This window comes from Neomonachus schauinslandi, chromosome 2 (genome assembly GCF_002201575.2).
Source record: "Neomonachus schauinslandi chromosome 2, ASM220157v2, whole genome shotgun sequence".
Lineage (NCBI taxonomy): Eukaryota > Metazoa > Chordata > Mammalia > Carnivora > Phocidae > Neomonachus > Neomonachus schauinslandi.
This window is the reverse complement of record NC_058404.1, coordinates 178,800,712-178,824,077: the sequence shown is the minus strand read 5'-3', so window position 1 is coordinate 178,824,077 and position 23,366 is coordinate 178,800,712. Positions and strand designations below refer to the sequence as shown.

The following is a 23,366-nucleotide window of genomic DNA, read 5'->3' as shown; positions in this document are numbered from 1 at the left end:
CCATGTCCTACCAACCACCACTCTTTAGGTGTAGACAAGTGATTCTTTTCAATCTAATATAAATCACCATGCCAACACAGCTTCAAAACAAGTCCTCTGCCTATTATTTCTGCCCCGTCCCCAGAATCCTCACTCCCTCCTATAAAGAAATGTGGGGGGTGAGCAGTCTTCTTCACTGAGACTGGGTTCTCTTTCTAGGTGGTCTCTTTACTTATCTCCTAGTTCAGATCTTGTTAGGACTTCCTTATAACTTCAGCCCTCCTGGGGCATTAACTCCCTAAGTTTTTAGTATCTGGCCCAAAAGTTGCTGTGCTGTCTACCAACCCCAAGCCCAAAATTAACAGTTTCTCTTCATTATTGTTATATAGTTAAAATGACACCAAGCTCATTATAGAATGTATAGCCCTGAGGTAGTCAGAGCAGTAAATTGAAAGTATTACTTGTGAAAAATAATAGATATAAATAAGATATATATATATATATATATATACACACACACACACACAGCTGAGAGTGAGCTGTAAACATGTATTTTACAGACCAGAGATTTGAAGATCAAAATAATGCCATGGAACTATATAAGATACATAATAATGTGTTATAATTTGTAATGTCACTAAAACAAGGTTCAATACCTGTGTCACTTGTTAACTAACTCACTTATAGTCCAACTTATTCAAGGTCTGAACTTACCGGATCCCTGATCCCAGGCCACATGCTGTATTTATTTGTGAGAAAGACAAAGGGAGGAAAGGGATAGAACGCTCGAATCCTAATAACCGCTTGACCAATTGTACCCTCTCACAAATGAACAATAAGTCCTTATTTAGTTCTGAAACAACTGCGATAAATCTTTCCTGAACTACAGAGAAAATCAGAATGCCCACCTTTATGTAACTTCGGAGAGATCTATAGGACCCATCTTCTGGTTTGAATCCCCGAATATCTTTCACCTTGAATCTTGTGTAGGTGCTGGAAGTTTAACCACCACCTCAAACCACCCAAAGATCATTGACCCATTTGCCTTGACTTATGTGGAGCTTCTTCCTGACACACATAGTCCATTTAGCTCAGTCAGCGAGTGAAAGGAAGTAGGGAAGTAGAAAAGAAGCATTTATTATCACCTATTATATACCATGTTTTATACTAAGTTCTTTCACATACAATATTAACCTGGTTTTATAGTAAAGGAAACAAAATTGTAAGAAATTTACCCAAAGTCCCAATGTCACATAAATAGCAGTGATGGGGTTTAAAATCAGGTTTTCTAACTATAAATCTAGAATCCTTACTTCACCATACTTTATATCAAAGTACTGGTTTAAAAAAATATTTTTAAAAAAAATCTCTAGAATTTCCCTTCAGTCCCTATGCAAAAAAACTTAAATGGGAATTTGTCTTCCAGCAGTTTTAAGGAAGCATCACCACCTGAATTAGTCATCTAGTGCTGGGAAAAAAAAAAATCACAAACTCAAAAGTGATCAACTTAAAAAGTGGCTGAAAAAACACACATTTATTACCTCAGCTTCAGTATTCAAGGGTCTAGGCATGGCTGAGTTGGGTCTTCCTCTTGTTTTTTGAAAGCTAGCTAAAGACAGAGGGTCTCTTAATAAAACAGATATTACAATCTTATGTAACATAATCCAGTATGGATAATCAATTGTGAAAGTGCCATCATCCTTGTCATATTCTTTTTTTTTTTTTAAAGATTTTATTTATTTATTTGACAGAGAGAGACACAGCGAGAGAGGGAACACAAGCAGGGGAGTGGGAGAGGGAGAAGCAGGCTTCCTGCGGAGCAGGGAGCCCGATGCGGGGCTCGATCCCAGGACCCTGGGATCATGACCTGAGCGGAAGGCAGACGCTTAACGACTGAGCCACCCAGGCGCCCCCATCCTTGTCATATTCTATTGGTTAGGTATAAATTGCAGGGGTCACCCACATTCAAGGAGTAGGGATCATAAGAGAATGAACATGAGGAGGTAAGGATCATGGGGAACACCTTGGAGTAAGTCTGCCATACTCCCTGTTAATGAGTTCTTAGACCCAGTTTCCTCATTTATAAAATAGGGACATTAATTTATTAGTTCCGAGAGCTTTATTGACAAAGCTTCATAAACTGGGTTGCTTAAATAACGGAAACGGATTGTCTCACAGTTCTGGAGTCTGGAAATCCAAGATCAAGGTGCTGTCAGCGTTGTCTCCTTTTGAGGGTTACGAGGATCTGTTCCATGTATCTAACTTAGCTTCCGGTGGGTTGCTGGCAATCTTTGGAATTCCTTAGCTTCTAGGAACATCACCCCAATCACTACACTCATCTTCAAATGGTATCTTCTCTGTGTTCCTGTCTGTCCAAATTTAACTTTTTTATTATGACACCAATTATATTGGGTGAAGACCCACCCTAATGACTTCATCTTAACTTGATTTTCTCTGTAAATATGCTATCTCCAAAGAAGTCACATTCTGAGTTACTGGACATTAGGACTTTCATAAATGAATTTTGCAGAGATACAATTCAACTCCTAACACTAATGGTACCTACCCACCATCAGGGTGGTTGGGAGGATTACAGATATGTTAGAGCTTAGTACCTGGCCTTTCACATGGTGCCCTCTCAGTAAATGTGGGATTATAATTTAATTAATTAATACTGGCTGTCTTGTTTTGAGACAAGACTCCTCATTTTCCAAAGATTAGAAAAGTAATAAAATCATGTGTATTTGCCTTTACCGCCTTCCAAAATTTAGTTTGTATCTGTTAACTTAAAGACAACTTCCCTGGGCGCCTGGGTGGCTCAGTTGGTTAAGCGACTGCCTTCGGCTCAGGTCATGATCCTGGAGTCCCGGGATCGCGTCCCACATCGAGCTCCCTGCTCGGCGGGGAGTCTGCTTCTCCCTCTGACCCTCCCCCCTCTCATGTGCTCTCTCTCTCTCATTCTCTCTCTCAAATAAATAAATAAAATCTTAAAAAAAAAAGACAACTTCCCTGAGAATTATAGCCTTTTTGAACACATTTTCTTCTTAATGACTAAGCACATCTTTTAACAAAGTCTGTCAATTCATTTATTTCAGACTCATTAAAGGATATTTATTGCCTATTATATATCAGACTATCATTCACTTACTTAAACAACTTACATTTAAAAGTGAAGATGGGGCACCTGGGTGGCTCAGTTGATTAAGCATTTGCCTTTAGTTCAGGTCATGATCCCAGGGTCTTGGGCTTGAGCCCTACATCAGGTTCCCTGCTCAGCAGGGAGTCTGCTTCTCCCTCTCCCTCTGCCCCTCCCCCTGCCTCTGCTTTTGTGTGCGCTTGCGCTCTCTCTCTCTCTCAAATAAAATTGTTTTAAGAAAATAAAAATAAAAGTGAAGAAACATAACAGTTATTTGACTCGCCTAAGTTCACAAACTAAGATCAAATAATGAATATAACAGCATGCACTTTAGGATCAAATGCTGAACTGGGAGACAAAGCTCCCTAGCTGGGAATAAGTTGACAAAACCACCAACAAGCAACCTCCCAATAAGGCTGGCTGAGAAGTGCTCTTCCCACAACTACATCCTCACCCTCTCAGATATAACATGAAGATCCAGAAGGGAAAAGAGCTTTGTCTTTTGAAAGAATGCAATGTTCCTAAAGATGGGAGGAAAGGTGAGATATCCTCTGTTCCCAAAGCCAAGAAGATCCTTACGAATAAGGAGGAAAGAAGAATTGTTTTAATCTGCTCAGGCCTCAAAAATAAAATACCAGAGAGTGGGTGGCTCAAACAACAGAAATTTATTTTCTCACAGTTCTGGAGGCGAGACGTTCAAGATCAGAGTTGGAGCGTGGTTGGGTATAGATGAGGACTCTGTTCCCAGCTTGCTGATGGCAGACACTTCACTGTGTGTTCACGTGGCCCTTTATCATAGCATGTACATGGAAACAAGGAAAGAGCAAACTCCAGTGTCTCTTCTTATAAGGACACTATTCCCATGAGGGTGCCACACTCTCTTGACCTCATCTAAGCCTAATTACTTCCCTGAGGTCGCATCTTCAAATGCCATCACGCTGAGGGTTAGAACATCAACCTACTAACCTGGTGAGAACACAGACATTCAGTTCATAGCAGCTAGTTGGGGCGAGTGGGAGTCTTTATTGGGTAGGGATGGAACCCTCCCTTGATGGTTTCGTTTGCCTCCTTCCTCCCCTCATCTTCCACTGCCGGGTATCACCTCATTAATGAACGGCCCTCTTGTGAAATTCTAGAAAAATACCACTGGGGTAAGAGAGAGAGGGGAAGATGGCTCAAACATGAGCCTTTTTGGATGTGTTCACTGTATCTGTCTTCAAGGCTTGTTAAAGCAACTGCATCTGCCTCCTGCTCCTTAGGCACTCTGCTGATTGCCAATCAGTTGACAGACAGGTCAACATCAATCCCTGTATTGGTAGAGAAGTGAGTGTTTGGGCAATGCTAACTTAATATGTGAATTGAGGTTCCTACCTTTAACTTTGGTCAGCAAAATACCCCTAATCTCCTCAACACCCATGAGTTAAGAAAGGAGGAAACAATCTTCCTTTGGGAACACTGCACAGATGACCTTTCTTCCATCCAGTCCTCTTATTATCAACAGAAATATAATTAAGTGGCAAGTGACCCTTTTGCTCTCTCTGCAAGCTGAGCAGAGACATGACACCAACAGCTGGTGGTTCATCTGAGAGAGGGCATGGGATGCTAAACAGCTTTTGTCCCCAGATGTGGGCCTTAAACCATGCACTTGGCAATTAACATGCCTCTGTAATACGAATTAGTGACAAGCACACACAAATGGCCTTACGTGTCAGCAAGCATCGAAATTACATGGACGGGTTTCTTAAGCCACAGATCTCTGGTCCCCACCCCCGCATTTCTGATTTGGTAGGTTTGAGGTAAGGCCTGAGAATTTGCCTTTTTAACAGCTTCATAGGCAATGCTGCTGGGGTTAGTGGTCCTAGGGCCATTCTCTGAGAACCACCAGCATATTCCAAACCCAGTGCACAGTACATTCTCCTATAAAATGATGACTCTCCTGTCATGTTGGTTTATTAATATCCACAAAAGTTAAGATTTAATCAATTATATTTTATACTCCATAAAATTAATGTCTCTTACAGTTTTTTTCTATTCCCTTACACTGTAGGTGTTTAAAAATACATGTAGGTTTATTGACACTTACAGCACAGGATTTAAGGGTAATAACCACAAAGTTCTGGCATGCATTTCATGCCACTTGCTGTTAAGACTGTATCTTTTCTATTATAGCATGCCCCAATTTCACAAGGGAAAGGTAACAATCAGAATGTTAGTAAATACCTTCACATATTCCGTATGGGGCGATTTGGCTTAATTATTTCTAGACTAACAGGCAATAGCTCTTTGTTTAAAAAAATATGCCAATGAAATGGATCATTAGACATCTATTTTCATTTATAGGATTAAAATGCATTCTAGATTGTGTGAGGTGTTTTCCTGATATCCATATTCAATTTTCTTTCTTTTAAAGAGAAAATCTTACTTTAGCTTTACTGAATTGGTTGTCATTAAGTATTTTTCTCTTTAAATATTGCTGGTAAATCCTGAACTTAAAGGAAAGGCTATCAGAACTTTAGCTACAGCACTAGCGCCAACAGAGCTCTGTTATCAAGTGTGTTAATTATTTATTCACACCTGGTTCACCACTGATTAACAAAACCTATTAAGGCCTTCCCTTGAAGACCTTGCTGTTGACATGTATTTGCAGCTGTTGTTGATTTTTTTCCAAATTAGCACATTATGTGTTTGGAAAACAGACAAAAGACAGCTGCAGTGTCTGAATGCATTTATTATGTACTCTTCTGAAAATGCTATTTAGGTTTACTAGTAAATGATGAAGCCAGAGTGAAATGCACTGTTAACTCTGCACTTGTAGTACTCATGGGCCTAGTGGAAACAGAATGCGAAGAGAGGCACATTAAAACTTCAGCCTTCACTTTGGAAATGAATTCTACAAATTTCAGAAGCTGACTGGTCAATAATAACATAAGAATGAATGTCAGTCTAGCAGTTTCCCTTTCGGGTCAGCAAGGTCTGAAAAAGAGGTAAAATTAATTAAAAACACGGATGGGTTTACATAGACTTAAATGTTTATTAAAATAGTATTACCTTGATTTCATAGTATGCCATGCTGAATGCTTTATTGGTTTTACGGTCCATCATGTAGCCGTCTAGCTCCAGGTTGTAGTAATAAAACTTTATTTTTAAAGACTGGGTTAATAACTAAAAAGTGTATTTTTTTTTTAAATATTTAAGATCTTAGTCGACGCTGCAATAAGGCAGTACCAAGCAACGTATCTTCCCAGAGTAAACTTCCTGGCATTTATCAAGGTTTAGAAACCAAATAATTACATTTCTAATGTGTTAGTAGCCATCTAGATATAGGACAACTGTTGGAAAGCCAAGGCCTTCTCTATCCTCAAATATTATGCAGATTCATCCCTCTCTTACAAAGAGTAAATAGAACAATGAGAAAATTGGTCTGAGTCTTGAATTAAATTTCCAATGACATCCTCCCGCTCTCGTACCCTGTACTCCAAACTCAGAGAAAACTGACTCCTTTTACTGATATTTTCCCTATCATAACTCCTATTTTCCAGTAGAGAAGCTACTGCCCATAAAGCTGCTTATAATAGGTGGAAATTCAGTTATCACTGACAACACAACTTTCCTCCAGTCCCTAATTCCATGAAGTCGTAAAAGCTTTTTCAAATTTTAAAACTAAAAATATACACATTCATCTTTATCAGAGACAGGTGTTGTCTAATTAGCATTCTCTGTTTACTTCATTGTTCTTGTCACAGATATGCTTACTAGATCAGACACACACATCGAAGTTATTAACTATACTGAAAAATGCTAAATTTTGTTTTAAGATACCCGTGATAAGTATTATAAGGCCACAGCCCTTTGTTCACACTGTCCCCATAACCTGAAGTAAACACAGCATGGTTTTGAACATACATGACATTTGGCTGTATCAACCAAGTCATTGAATGCAAGCAGGATAAACAGATGCCGATGATCTTAAGCCAAAGAGAAATTCATTAGTAGTTCAGAGTCACTGGGAAACTGGAAAACTAGACTTAGACCACACCACCACCACCACCACCACAAAGGAATTTACTTCACCTTTGTCTAATTTGAGCATATGAAAAATTCTAGGTAAGAACATTTGATAGGGTCACTTGCCAGTGAACTTCACGCCATTTGGCGTGGAGATAATCTGCGCTTTGGGAAGTCAGATGTTTCTTATGTATTTGTAGGCAAAAGAATGACAAATACACTCATCAGTTTTCAAGACCCAGCTTAAGTCTCAACTCCTAAATAAAATCTTCCCTAAATGCTTCAACTTTACCATATTTTTCCTCTTACAACTAATCTCAGGTTCTTTGAGTCAGTATCATTCAGTTTATCATTGATATGTATTAAGTCTATCTTATAATTTTTTTTTTTTTACATTTTAAGGTTTGCTTTTCAACATCATTAATTCCTTGAGGACAGAGCATGTTTTAATTTTTTTTAATATACAATCACAACATACTTCACACCCCAAACACAGATGATTGATGTAGGCGGATTGATGACTGGATCAAAGTTGGGCCCAAATGAACATCCCCAACCGTGACATCAAAGAGACAATATCCAAAGAAAATTGTTTTAAAATGATACTGTTAAAGCAAAATACTTAAGGAAAATTTCCTAATATAGTCCTTTACAATATTACTATTTATGTAAATGACTTGTGAGACACTAAGTATACAATTAATTAATATATATTCTATTCCCATATTCTTTAATAAATTCTCCAAAATTGTTAGGCAGATTCTGAAATGGTTCCCAGTGATACCTCCCTCCTGGTATTTACGCTCTTATGTAATTCTCTTCTCTTGGCTTGGTTCTAGTGAATAGAATATGACAAAAGAAGTGGAATGTCATCTCAGAAATCAAGTTAAAGACTGTGGCTTCTGTCCTGTTCTCTCTCTCTCTCTCTCTCTCTTTCTCTGTGTGTGTGTGTGTCTTTTACTCTTGTTCTTCTCACTTGCTTGCTCTCATGAAGCAAGCTGCCATATTTTGAGCTACCCTATGAAGAAACCAAGTGACAAGGAACCTAAGGGCAGCCTATCACCAACAGACAGCAAAGAATTGAGACCATCATCCAACAGTTCAGTGTCTGAATCCTATCATCTACCATCTGTAAATTAATGTGGAAGTATATATTTTCTTAGCTGAGCCTTGTGATGACTACTGCCCAGCCAACTCCTTGCTTACAGTCTGTGAGATACTTTGAGGCACAGAACCCAGGTTCTCCTGATCAAAAGAGCCAAAGAAACTGTGATATGATAAATGTCATTTTAAGCCTCTAAGTTTCTGGTGATTTGTTACATAGCAATAGATAATTAGTGGATGCAAATAACAGCATTTGATCCATTTGTAATATTTTATAGCTTTATCAAGGTATAATTGGATATAGTAAACTGCATATATAAAGTATTCTATTTGACAAATTTTTATATGTATATATCTCTAAAATCTTCACCCAAATCAAAATAACTGAACATAATAATCACCTGCAAAAGTTTCTTTGTGTACTTTAGTAATCCCTATATCCTGTCCTGCCATTCCTCTGTCTGTCCACAGGCAACCATTGATTGCTTTCTGTTACTATAAATTAGTTATCATTTTTTAGAATTTTATATAAATGGAATCACACAGTATGTATTATTTTTTATCTTGCTTCTTCACTCAGCATAATTATTTAGAGATTCAAATTATTGTCTGCATTAAGATATCATTACTTTGTTTTGCTTAGTAGCATTACATTGTATAGATACAGCATAATTTATTTCTCTGTTCAAGAGCTGGTCGGCACTGGGGTTGTTGCCAGTGTTCAGATACTGCAAATAAATCTGCTAAAACATTTACACAATTGCTTGTACAGATATATGTTTTCATTTCCCTTGAATAAAAACCTAGGAATGTTCCTAGAAACATATAACCTACCAAAACAAAAGCAGAAAGAAATAGCAAATTTGAACACAATCAATTACCAGCAATGAAACTGAATCAGTAATCAAAAACCTCTAAAAAGCAAAAGTATAGAACCGGAAGCTTTGGCAGGTGAATTTTACCAAGCATTTAAAGAAGAGTTAATAGTGATTCTTCTCAAACCAAAAAAAAAAAAAAAATACAAGAGAAAAACTTCTAAATTAATTTTTGAGGCTAGTATCACTCTGATACCAAAACTAGATAAAAGCACTGCAAAAAAGAGAACTACAGACCAATATCTCTGATGAACATAGATGCAAAAATCCTCAACAAAATATAAGCAAACTGAATCCAACAGTACATTAAAAAAATCATTCACCAAGATCAAGTGGGATTTATTCCCAGGATACATTACATCAATAAGTGAAAGGATAAACACCATATGATCATCAACAGATGCAGAAAAAAAAGCATTTGACAAAGTACAACATCCATTCATGATAAAAACCCTCAACAAAGTAAGTCTGGAGGGAACAAACCTCAACATAATAAAGGCCATATATGAAATACCCACAGCTAACATCATCCTTAATGAGGAAAAACTGAGAGGTTTTCCCATAAGGTCAGGAAAAAGACAAGGATGTACACTCTCTCCACTTTTATTCAACATATTATTGGAAGTCCTAGCCACAGCAATTAGACAACAAAAGGAAATAAAAGGCATCCAAATTGGTAAGGAAGAAATGAAACTCACTATTTGTAGAAGACATGATACTATATATAGAAAACCATAAAAACTCCACCAAAAAATTCCTAGAACTGATAAAGTCATAGTATACAAAATCAATGTACAGAAATCTGTTGCATTCCTACACACTAATAATGAAGCAGCAGAATGTGAAATTAAGAAAACAATCCCATTTACAATTGCAGCAAAAACAGTAAAATATCTAAGAATAAACTTAACCAAAGAGGTGAAAGACCTGTACTCTAAAAACTATAAAACACTGATGAAAGAAATTCAAGATGACACAAAGAAATGGAAAGACATACCAAGCTCATGGGTTGGAAGAACAAATATTGTTAAAATGTCCATACTACCCAAAGCAATCTACAGATTTAATTCAATCCCTATCAATTTACCCACAGTATTTTTCACAGAACTAGAACAAAAAATCCTAAAATTTGTACGGAACCACAAAAGGCCATGATTAGCCAAAGCCATCTTGAAAAAGAAAGATAGCTGGAAGTATCACAATTCTGGACTTCGAGTTATATTACAAACTGATAGTAATTAAAACAGTATAAAATAGACACATAGTCTAAAACAGTGAAAATAGACACATAGATCAGTGGAATAGAACAGGAAACCGAGAAATAAACCCACAATTATATGGTAATCTCCTACAAAGGAGGAAAGAATGAATATACAGTGGGAAAAAGGCAGTCTCTTCAACAAATGGTGTTGGAAAAACTGGACGGCTACATGCAAAAGAGTGAAACTGGACCACTTTCTTTCACCATACACAAAAATAATTAAAAATCTAAATGTGAGATCTGAAACCATAAAAATCCTAGAAGAGAACACAGGCAGTAACATTTCTCTGACATTGGCTGTAGCAATATTTTTCTAGATATGTCCCCTGAGGCAAAAGAAATAAAAGCAAAAATAAATTATTGGGACTACATCAAAATAAAAAGCTTCTGCACAGTGAAGGAAACAACCAACAAACCTAAAAGGCAACCCAAGGAATGCGAGAAGATATTTGCAAATGACATATCCAATAAGGGGTTCATATCCAAAATATATAAAGAATTGATACAACTCAATACCCAAAAAACAAATAATCTAATTTAAAAATCATGGGCAGAAGACATGAACAGACATTTCTCCAAAGAAGACATCCAGATGGCCAACAGACCCATGAAAAGATGCTCAAAATCCCTCGTATCAGGGAAATGCAAATTAAAACCACAATGAGCTATCACCCGTATCTGTCAAAATGGCTAAAATAAAAAAATAAATAAATAAATAAGGAACAGATGTTGGAGAGAATGTGGAGAAAAAGAAAAATGAACCCTTTTTCATTGTTAATAGGAATGCAAACTGTTGCAGTCACTGTGGAAAACAGTATGGAGTATCCTCAAAAAATTAAAAATAGAACCATCCTACAATCCAGTATTTGCACTACTGGGCATTCACCCAAAGAATACAAAAACACTAATTCGAAGGGATACGTGCATCCCTATGTTTATTGCAGCATTATTTACAATAGCCAAATTATGCAAGTAACCCAAGTGTCCACTGATAAATGAATGGATAAAGAAGAAGTGGTATATATATACAATGGAATATTATTCTGTTATAAAAAAGAATGAAATCTTGCCATTTGTAACAATATGGATAGAGCTAAAGCGTATAATGCTATGCAAAATAAGTTAGTCAGAGAAAGACAAATACTATCCAATCTCACTCATATGTGGGATTTAAGAGACAAAAGAAATGAGCAAAGAAAATAAAAGAGAGAGAGAGACAAACCAAGAAACAGACTCTTAACTAGGACGAATAGTTCTCTGGGAGGTGAGTGGAGAGATGGGTGAAATAGGGGTTGGGGATTTCATCATAAGTATGATAAAAAATAAAATGTTAAAAAAAGAAATGCTTAATAAAAAATATTTACCTCATTTAAAAAAAAAAACTAGGAGTGGAATAGGTGATTTATATTGGTAGGTTTAAGTTTTTAAAGAAACTAACATTTATTTCCATAGTAATTTTACAATTTTATATTCCAAATATCAGTGTGTGAGAGTTTGTTTTTCCATATTCTCATCAATACTTTGTATAATCTGTGTAATATATATATATTTTTAAAGATTTTATTTATTTATTTGAGAGAGAGAGAATGAGAGACAGAAAGCATGAGAGGGAGGAGGGTCAGAGGGAGAAGCAGACTCCCTGCCGAGCAGGGAGCCTGATGCGGGACTCGATCCAGGGACTCCAGGATCATGACCTGAGCCGAAGGCAGTCGCTTAACCAACTGAGCCACCCAGGCGCCCAAAACACTACTGAATTTTTTATGTTGATTTTATATTCTGTAACTTTTGTAAATTTGTTGATTAGATATAATAGTTTTTTGGTGAAATCTTTAGGATTTTCTATATATAAAAGCATGTCATCTGCAGAAATAATTTTAGTTCTTCCTTTCCAAATTGTATGCCTTTTCTTTCTTTTTCTTGCCTGATTACTAAAGCTAGAAGTTCAGTACTATGTTGAATAGGATTGGGAGAGTAGGTACCCAGTCTTGTTCCTGATCTTAGAGAAAAAGCTTTCAACATTTTACTATCGTGTATTGGATTAACTATGGACTTGTCATAGATGGCCTTTGTTATGTTGAGGCACATTCAATCTATATCCAAGTTTTGAAAGTTTTTATCATAAATGAATATTGAGTTTTGTCAAATGCTTTTTCTGCATCTATTTGGTTGATCACATAATTTTAATCTTTTATTCTATTAATGTGATATATCACCTACATTGGCTTATAGATGCTGAACTATCCTGGGGTTCCAGAGATGACTTTCACTTGATTGTAGTGTTTGAGGACCCAATAAATAAAATTATAAAGGTAGAGATATCACCCCTGATACCACATAAATACAAAGTATTGTTAAGAAACTACTATGAAAAACTAATGGCAACATATTAGAAAACTGAGAAAAAAATAGGTAAGTTTCTATTAACATACCATATCCCAAAACTGAATCAAGAAGAAATAGAAAAGCTGAACAGACCAATAACAAGTAAGGAGATTGAATCAATAAACATCTCCCAACTAAGAAAAGGCCAGGATCAAATTGTTTCACTAGTGAATTTTACTAAATATTTAAGAAGAATAAATGTCAATCCTTCTCAAACTCTTCCAAAAAATTGAAGAGGAGAGCATACTCCCTAACTCATTTTATGAGCCCAGAATCGCCCTGACAACAAAGCCAGTTAAGGACACCACAAGAAAAGAAAACTACAGGCCAATATTTCCTGAAGAATATAAATGTAAAAATTCTCAACAAAATACTAATAAATCAAATTCAACACCATATTAAAATGATCATACACCATGATTAGCTAATTTCTGTTCTGTATGCAACTCTTGGTTTCTGCATTATTAGTTCTTATACTAATACTAGATTTGTTTCTTCTGTGACTCATTTCATTGTAGTAGATGTGAACTAGAATATCTTCTAAATTCATGTGTGTTTGACTATTAAGTATTAAGAAAGTATTAAGTACTAAGAAAACTATTAATAGTTTTCTTCTAAATTCTATATACATATAGAATTCTAGCCTGAGTTCCTAAAGAACACAAGATAAAATAAGTGAATATAGAAATTAGTTAAACAGGAAAGGATATGAAGGATTGTACTGGCTTCTTGATGAGCATTAAAGCAACACAGCAAGTCAATGGCAGATGTATCTGGTCAGCTAAGTGATAAACATTCAGATATGCTAAATGCAGAGACCATGTCTCAAAGCAGTCTTTAAGAAAGATAAAGTAGAAGGATACATCTACCTAGCTCCCTTCTGCTGCCTATTTCCATTAGTGAAATTTCTCCTGCCAATAGCTAACTCCATTGCATTTCTGGTTGCTTCTGGCTAAGGTGGCATTTTAAGCCTAGTTGAATGCTCTTGGTTGTATCATTTCATTCACATCTGGGAAAAGATAGAAAAACTCTGGGTATGGGACTGAACAAACAGTCTAGGTGGTGGAACCCCACGGACTGGAACAGAGTTGCTTACTCAGCAAGCCAGTGTCTAATGGTTCTAGAGGCAATGCCAGGGGAATCCAAAAATGCCCATAAAATATACTACAGAATTTTTGTAAATCAAGTTTATTTGAAAAATGCAATAAAGCAATGAATTTTTGGTAAGTATATGCATAAGCATCCCTTGTGGATCTTGGTTAAATCCCACATAACTGAACTGGGTGGTGATTCTGACACTCATCGGGGGAAATCACAACTTTAAAAATACTCAAGGTGGTTTTACATGTAAGTCATTACCTCTTAAATGTTTGAAGAGAACAGATTTTTATCTCTATTTTTTAAAGAAAGGGAAACCTTTGCATAAGACGTTTCAATGTTTAAGTGATATTTTTAGTTCTTAAAAAAAGATAATTTAGATGAGTACTAAAATTCAATGAGCAGTATATGCTCAAGTCTAATTTTAACCAACACACACACACACACACACATAAAGTTACACTATGTTAAACAGATATGTGAAGTTATTATTCTCAATATATAATACACATTTGTTTAAACCAGGGCCATTTTAATTGTAACCTTCTCTAACCAACTGTAATTTAATTCAGTTTCAAAAAAATTAAATATCTGCCAACTTTTTAGGCATATCCTTTGTATATATAAGAAAAAGGATATTTGTGCATCATATTTTTCTAAAGTTTATTGAGGACTGACCTATTATTTTCTACTGATTCTTAAGGAAAAAATCAGAATGATTATTTTAATTCTAATTTATTGCTCTACATACCAACTAAGATTAGAACAACTGTGTTTTGATTTCTTCGTTAGTTTTAATTTTAGTTTGTAAGATGTGAACTGAATACTTATTTTAAAAGGCATATTTTCATTCTATTTTCAAATAAACAATATGTCACTGAATTTGATTGTATACTTATATGTATTAAGGCTGTCATTTAGACTTCAAGTCATCATCTCAAATCTCAACCCTTTTGTGAAAAAAAAAGTTTCCATCTAAAAATCATAAATCTACCCACAGCAAAACAATAAAGAGAAAAGGCACTTTGATTTTTTTAAGCAAAAAAATGTCAACTCTATATATAGGAAAACTTAATTGGTTGCAAATATTGAGTCAGATTCTCCAACATTTAGCAGAGTCTGATTGCAGATAATTTTAAGTCTATGTTAACTCTTTCATGTAGGATTTCATTCTTACATAAATTATTTGAAAAATAATGTCACATTTTTGTTGTTGGGAAGTGTTAATCTTTGATCAATAAATGAGCCACTGTTTTCATGTTTCTAGTAACACCACAGGAGTTTTATTATTTGAGCTCCTTTGCAATGAAAAAATATTTTTATGGATTTGCAGCATTTAATTCAGTATCATGAACCCTGTATATTTAAAAAAATAGCAACTGATGAAAATGATGATGATAATGATAATAATGATGATGTGTTTGTGATTTTAGTAGCTCCTGCATGCACATTTTTTGAGAAATTCTTAGCATATAATGTGTTGCTTTTTCTTTTAATAAGAGCCTTTTGCTATTTCCAAGATTCACATAGGCTTTGAATCATCTACATATCCAATTTTGCACTTATATTCCAAACTCCAGTTTCTAAATCTATATAGTAGAGTTTTGCATTATTCCCCTATTTTAAATTCTTATCTTTAAGATGTTACTGTAAAATAAGCATTTGACTATTTTGTATCACCAGTACATTGGATTTTTCTAAGCAATTGCGAATTATTCAGGTAATCTCCATTTGGCAAAAGAATCTGCTCTTTCTTGAAAGAGAAAAAAATGTACCCTTTACAACTGTCAAACACTATCCTATAGAACTTAATGACATCTTTTAAGATTTATTTATTTAATTTGGAAAGAGGGAGAGAGGGCAAGCGAGCAGGGGGAGGTGCAAAAAGAGAGGGGGAGAGAATCTTAAGCAGGCTCCCCACCAAATACAGAGCCAGACATGGGGCTTGATCTCAGGACCCTGAAATTATGACCTGAGCCAAAATCAAGAGTTAGACACTTAACCGACAAAGCCACCTAGGTGCCTCAGAATTTAATGACATTTTTATGAGATTTTTGTAACTCTATAATGTCCTAGTAAGAAAATCTCAGTTCCAAAGACAGAAGTTAGGAGCACAGACTGCCTCAAATACTGTCTGTGCCACATCCATATGTGATACATATATGAGACATTGAATGAGTTACTTATCCTCTGTTGCAGTTTCTTCGTGTAGAAAGCAGAAATAATAGGGTTATTTTAAGGATTAAATTGATGAATATGTAGAAAGCAGTTAGAAAAGTATCTAGCAAATGTCTGGTGCTAAGTGAAGGTTTATATCTTGCTTTACATTTTTTTCACCATCATTTTGTCTGATAGAGTTTTTCACATTGACTTACAGTATGATATTTTCTAGGAACATATGCCATGGTATTAAATAATATAGAAAGGGAAGAAGAATGTTATACTGTGTATCAGACACTATGTATAACCAGCTCTGCCTTTAAAATTTAGTAGGTTGACATTGAAATGAAAACTTTGACCAACATACTTTTCTATTCTTTATTTAATGCCATTCATCCACATATTTCTGAACATCAGATGAATGAATAAATCATTCTTCTTGAGTTGAAACATTGATTATACAATACTACCATGGACTCAACAAATATTTATTAAACACTAGTTACATGTCAACCATTGTGTTAGGCTACAGTGGTACATGGAAATTATCTTAATTATCTTAATTTCCCGAGGAAATCAGCGAGAACTTGCCCGCCAGAAAAACATGAAGAAATCCCAGGAAATTAGCAAGGGAAAAAGAAAAGAGGATAGCTTGACCACCTCTCAGAGAAAGCAGAGGGACTCTGAGATAATGCAACAAAAGCAGAAGGCAGCTAATGAGAAGAAGTCTATGCAGACGAGAGAAAACTCGTCTCTCTCTCGAGAGAGAAGACTTTTGAAATTCACCTATCAAAATACTCATGTAAGGAAAAAATTATGATACAAATTAGGAGTGACACTTCCTATGGGCACATTGTGCTGGGATGAATGCTTTCTCAGTAAAGGAATGGCTAAAGAGTCAAGAAAAGCCCCACAGAAGAATATGTACTAAAGGATATCTAGTAACAGGCAAATATCTCATTACCAATATTCGGTCAGTCAATAAAACTGATTTATTTTTCCCTCAAATTCTATCTTATATGTGTCCTCTCCTAATCTTTTCTATTCTCCCTCCCTTGTCCCCCAATCACAAATCACAAATGCTTACAATCAGTTCAAGAATCCTTAGCTGGCTTTTCTGATTTTAGCCTCAGCTACATCCAATTAACCATCCTATGCACCATTTAACACCAATTTATATTTCTTCAAATGCTACAATCATCACACGCCTCCCCCAAATGAAACCCCTTGCATTTAGTAAATCAAATCTAAACTGTTTGGCTTCATTTTAAAAATCCATTACAATCAAATCTTAAATGGGTTTCCAAATATATTCTCCCTCTATAAGCCAATGTAGACCTTCCATTAAAGTTGGGATCAGTTCCTCATGACCATGAAGGCAACTTGTGACAAATCTGGCATGACTCATTTAATGTTGTTTAGATTTCGGTCAATACTCTTCCTGTACCACCATCAACCTGTCCATATGCAGCCACTCATTGTAGATCCAATTCAAATGCCACTTCCTGCTTAAAACTCCCTAATGTCATCTTCCCTCATTGGCTTTCCCTGTCTCTAGATATTTTTAAACCACTGAACAGAATTTAGCATGTTGCTATGTGTGTCATATATCTGCTTTCTTGCTGTTGTTAATAGGATTTACAATTAACAGAGTGCACAAATACAAAAGAGTAGAATCTCTGTCATCCTGGGTCACTGAACATCAATTTGGTCTTTTATCTTCTTGCATCAGATATGTCATATGAATGAGGAAGAAATGTCTATAGAAATAGTTCTGAAACATGTTGCTCTCAGAACACTTTTGCTCTCTTAAAACTGTGGAGAACTCCAAAGAGCTTTTGTTTATGTGTGTTTTACCTATCAATAATTATTGTATTTTGAGTTAAAACAGAAATTTATTAAATTTTAAACTTTTAATTTATAATATAAATAACATACTTTATGTAAAATACATATATAGTCCAAAAAACAAAATTAGTGAGAAGAGTTGCATACATTTACATTTTTATTTTTTTATTTTTTTTAAGATTTTTATTATTTATTTGACAGAGAGAGACACAGGGAGAGAGGGAACACAAGCAGGGGGAGTGGGAGAGGCAGACTCCCAGCCAAGCAGGGAGCCCAATGCGGGGCTCAATCCCAGGACGCTGGGATCATGACCTGAGCCGAAGGCAGACACTTAATGATTGAGCCACCCAGGTGCCCCTATTTACATTTTTACAACTTCTTTATATCTGCCTTAATAGAACAAAACTAAATTTTCTTATCTGTTTCTGGATTCAATCATTTCAGCTATGTTGTTTTAATAAAAGTATATAAAGGAAATCTGCCTTTGCACATGTAGTTGGAAAAAAGAGGAGTGTTCTAAGGCTTTACAGATAATTGTGAATCTTATTATTTGATATTAAACCAAAATACTCAATGAGTTATAGTTTCTCAGAGGTTAGGTGTAGTAAGAAATCTAAAGCCATATTAATTAACTTTTATACTGCTATGTTAAAATCTTTTATCTGTCTTGCAATTGAATGGATTGTTTCCCAAAACATAATTTTGTAATATCATGCATTGGTCACCTGAAAAAAAAATTGGGTTTACTGAGTTATTCAGATCTTCCAGCTTTTGACATTTTTTATTTAATATTTTAAAATAATAATTGTTAATATCACCACCAATCTCAATTGCAAAATTGTTACCTATTGGGGAGCTTTCAAGTTCACTATGGAAGACATGATTTCCAAAATTCTTTCACTTGAAATCTTGAACTATATCATTGGTCATAAAAGCTGTAAGTTTTTTTCTTCCATGCATTAAAAGTCTCACTTCATTAATTTATTTTAGAAAATGTCTTCCTAATACCCAATTTTAAGCAATCATAGTTTATTTTCTGTCAATAATTCACTCAAGTAAAAAATGGTGCTCCATGAAAAATGTGCTTAATTCAGCTCACAATTCAAACAATTGTACAAGTGCTTTTCCTAGAAACAGCCATCATACTTGTGCTTGCAGTGGAAGTGCTTATTGCATACTTCCCATTGTGTCACACAGTATATTAAAAAGACATGTATTTAAGGGTCAAAATTTAATACAATTGATCACTTTACTGCTAAATGAAGAACATTTTTACGTGAAACTGCCCTTTTTTTCCCTCTTGCCAGGAAAGTGCTATGAAAAATATAATGTCTACTAGGAACTCAATTTGATGCCAATATCTTTTTTTTTAAGATTTTATTTATTTATTTGAGAGAGAGAATGAGAGAGAGAGAGAGCATGAGAGGGGAGGGTCAGAGGGAGAAGCAGACTCCCTGCCGAGCAGGGAGTCCGATGCGGGACTCGATCCCGGGACTCCAGGATCATGACCTGAGCCGAAGGCAGTCACTTAACCAACTGAGCCACCCAGGCACCCGATGCCAATATCTTTATCCACACTGTTGCATCATCAATGCAAATGTCAATAAGGTTAAGAAGCAATACCATTTTACCATTATTTTGGAACGAATTTGGTCCTTACCAATACACCAAGATTCTCAGGTAATCCTAGGTGTCCATAGACCATACTTTGACTATCACTGTTTCATTGTATTAAACCACCAGTTTAGGGCTTGCATGCTACTGCAGCATAACCTGTATGTCCTGGTTAATGTAAATAAACAGGAGCTTTACAGACAAGAGAAATATTTTCAGTTAAAAGGCAGAGATTGAAAAGGCAATATTGAAGAAAATTCATGGCATACATGGACAAAAATTTATAGCTGTGTGAATGTTTACAGTACATGAGAATGTGGGTTAGATTTAAAGAATTACTATTAAAAGGTAGGATGGAAACAGATTTCAAAGGGCATTGAATTTAATGACAAGTAGTTTGTACTTTATTCTATAGGTTAAAAGTAAATAAAAATGAAACATGGAGTGACATAATACAGATTTCTACTTTAGTAAATATAATTCATCATCATGAATGGGGGCAGACAATTCAGAAAGTAGCAATGGAAATTGAAAGAGTGGGAAAGTGAGAGTTATTACGAAAGTAAAATAAGCAGGTTAGTTGAAAAATTGAATATAAAATATGAATGAGGAAAGACTGGTACTATAGATGACAAGACTGCCTCTATTTTAGAAAAATTAACATAGTAAAAGAAAAGTGTAGGGTTTTGTATGTGATCGAAGTTAAGTTGTTACCAGCATAAGACAGACAGTTATAACTACAAAAATTTTTATGCAAACCCCATTGTAAGTTCAAGGAAAAAACGATAGTAGAGAAAAAAAGATAAATAAAGGATAATTAATGTGTATCCCTACAAATAAATACCAAATTACAAAGGAAAACAGCAAGAGAGGAAGGGAATAACAAAAGAACTACAAGACAGAACACAATTAAGGAAACAGTAAGTCCTTACCTACCCAATAATTACATGTATATACACTCAACTCATCAATCAAAAGATAATAGCATGATTGAATGAATTAAAAAGATAATATCCAACTGTATGTTGTCTACAAGAGTCACTTTAGATTTAAGAACACACATAGGCTTCAAGCGAAGGGATGGGGAAAAGTTCATCCTTAGAAATAGTAACCAAAAAAACCCAAGGATTCCTATATTTATATGAGACAGAATAGGGCTTAAGTCAAAACCTGTCATAAGAGACAAAGAACATCACTACAAAATCAAAATCATTAAAGAATAAATTCAACAAGAAGGCATAATAATTATAAATATATCTAAAACCAGAGCATCTAACATATATATGCAAATTATTGACAGATCTGAAGGGAGAAATAGAAGATACAATAATAATAGGAGTCTTCAATACCCTAGTGTCGATAATGAACAGATCATCCAGACAGAAAATCAATTAAAAAAAAAAAAAAGACTGGAACAGCACTATAGACTAACTGAACTTAAAAGACATATAAAGAATATTTTACCCCAAAGCTGCAGAAAACACATTCTTCTCTTGTGCAAATGGAACATTCTCCAGGATAACTCATATGTTAGTTTACAAAGAAAGCCTTAAACCATTAAGAATATTTGAAATTATTCTCAGTATCTTTCCTATCCACATGTATTAAAAACAAAAATAATAACAAAGAAAAATGAAAAACTTCACAAATACATGGAAATTAAACAACACACTCTTAGACAACCATTGTTTTGAAAAAGAAATCAAAAGGAAGATTAGAAAATAGTTAAGACATATGAAAATACAACATACCAAAACTTATGGAGTACAGCAAAATCAGCACTAAGAGGCAAATTTACAACAAGTACCTACATTAAAAAGAAAAATCTCATAGACACTACCTAACTCTATAACTCAAAGAACTATAAAAAGGACTATACCCAAAGTTAACAGAAGAAAAACTATAAGATCAGAGCAGAAATTTGAGTATAGAAAAACATTAGAAAAACAAAATCAACAAACTTTTAACCAAACTAACCAAGAAAATTCTTGGTTAGAGAGAGAGAGCAAAGACTTAAATAAATAAAATTAGAAATGAAAGGAGACATATTACAATGGATGCTACAGAAATAAAAAAGATCATAAGGAAATGTTATTAACAATTAATACCAAATATTGGACAACCTATGAAATGGATAAATTCCTAAAAATATATAACATACCAAGACTGAATCGAGAAGAAATAGAAAGCCTGAACAGAGCAATAATAAATAAGGAAATTGAATCAGTAACCAAAAATCTCCCAACAAAAAACAAAGAAAAGCCCAGGACCATATGACTTCATAGGTAAATTCTATAAACATTAAAAAAAAAAATTAATACCCCATCAGAGACTATGGATTCTGAGAAACAAACTGAGGGTTTTAGAGGGGAGGGGGGAGGGGAGATGGGTTTGCCCGGTGATGGGTATTAAGGAGGGCACAGGTCCTGTCCCCATGCTTTAATAAACCACCATTTTGCACCAAAACAAACAAAAAAGCAAAAACAAAAACAAAAAAACAGACAAAAAACTAATGATGTATTATATGGTGACTAACATAACATAATAAAATAAAATTTAAAAAAATTAATACCAATCTTTTTTATACTCTTCCAAAAACAGAGGAGGAAACACTCCCAAACTCATTTTATAAGACCAGTATTACCCTTATACCAAAGCCAAAGATGACACAAGAAAACTATAGGAAAATATCCCTGATGAACATGGATATAAAAATTCTAAACAAAATCTTAGCAAACTGAATTCAACATCATTTTGTGGAGCTTGTTCTGATTCTCCCTAAAGTTGTTTTTTTGGGGTTTTTTTGGTTTTGGGGGGTTTTTTTAGATAACTAGTAGAGTTATCTGCTAGTTCCTCCTCCTTCCCCTCCTTCCTGCCTGATGAACAGTGGGACCCATGATGTCTGTTAAATGTTAAACCCTTTGACCTCATCATAATGACCTCTGCACTTCCCCTCACTCTAAAATCTGTGGATTGAGGTCCAGACTTGGCAGAGAATAGCTGATCAGTGCCTGTATCATCATCCACGTAGCCCCCTTCCCATCAGTAAGTTATCCTGAATAAAACTCTGTGTAAACAATATGGAGCGGCTTGCTTTGCTTTTTGGGCTCAAAATGCCTTCTCAGTTTGCAGGATACATTACTATCCCTCCTCCACCTTCTAATAGGACTCCACAAAAAAAGCAGTAATAATAAGTGAATTTAATGAAGTTGCAGGACATGAATCAACATTCAAGAATAAGTTGTATTTTTATATACCAACAACAAACTAATTATCTAAAAAAGAAATTAAGAAAACAATTCAATTTACAATATCATCAAAAAGAATGAAATACTTAGGAATAAACTTAACCAAGGAGGTAAATGACTTGTACACTGAAAACCATAAAGCACTGAAGAAAGAATTAAAGCAGACACAAATAAATGGAAAGACATTTCATGTTCATGAGTTTGAAAAAATAATATTGTTAAAATGTCCCTACTACTCAAAGCCATCTATAGATTTAATGCAATCCCTATCAAAATCACAATGGTATTTTTCATACGTTTTAGGATTTTCATATAAATCCTAAAATTTATATAGAACCACAAAAGATCCTGACTAGCCAAAGCAATTTTGAGCAAGAAGAACAAAGCTGGAGGAATTACACTCCTTGATTTCAAGCTATATTGCAAAGTTATAGTAATTAAAAAAGAGTGGTGCTGGCACAAAAGCAGATACATAGACTGATGGAACATAATAGAGGGTCCAGTATTTTAAACTGATGCATATATGGTCAACTAATCTTTGACAAGGGTGCCAAAATACACAATGAAGAAAGGATAGTCTAATAAATGGTGTTGTAAAACTGTTTTTCCATATGCAAAAGAATGAAATTGGACCCTTATCTTACACAATACACAAA

General features: G+C 34.9%; 1 protein-coding gene across 1 annotated transcript; it reads left to right on the top strand.

The window, feature by feature from the left end:
• Positions 1 to 16,538: 16,538 nt before the first annotated feature.
• On the top strand, positions 16,539 to 16,820 carry LOC110580189 (small EDRK-rich factor 1-like). The gene has a single exon (XM_044913107.1). The coding sequence runs from the start codon at positions 16,539 to 16,541 to the stop codon at positions 16,818 to 16,820; it is 282 nt and encodes a 93-aa protein (XP_044769042.1).
• The last annotated feature ends 6,546 nt before the right edge of the window (positions 16,821 to 23,366 follow it).

Excerpts from the sequence above, each read along its gene's own strand:
- LOC110580189 (XM_044913107.1), top strand. The coding sequence starts at position 16,539 with ATGGAAATTATCTTAATTATCTTAATTTCCCGAGGAAATCAGCGAGAA.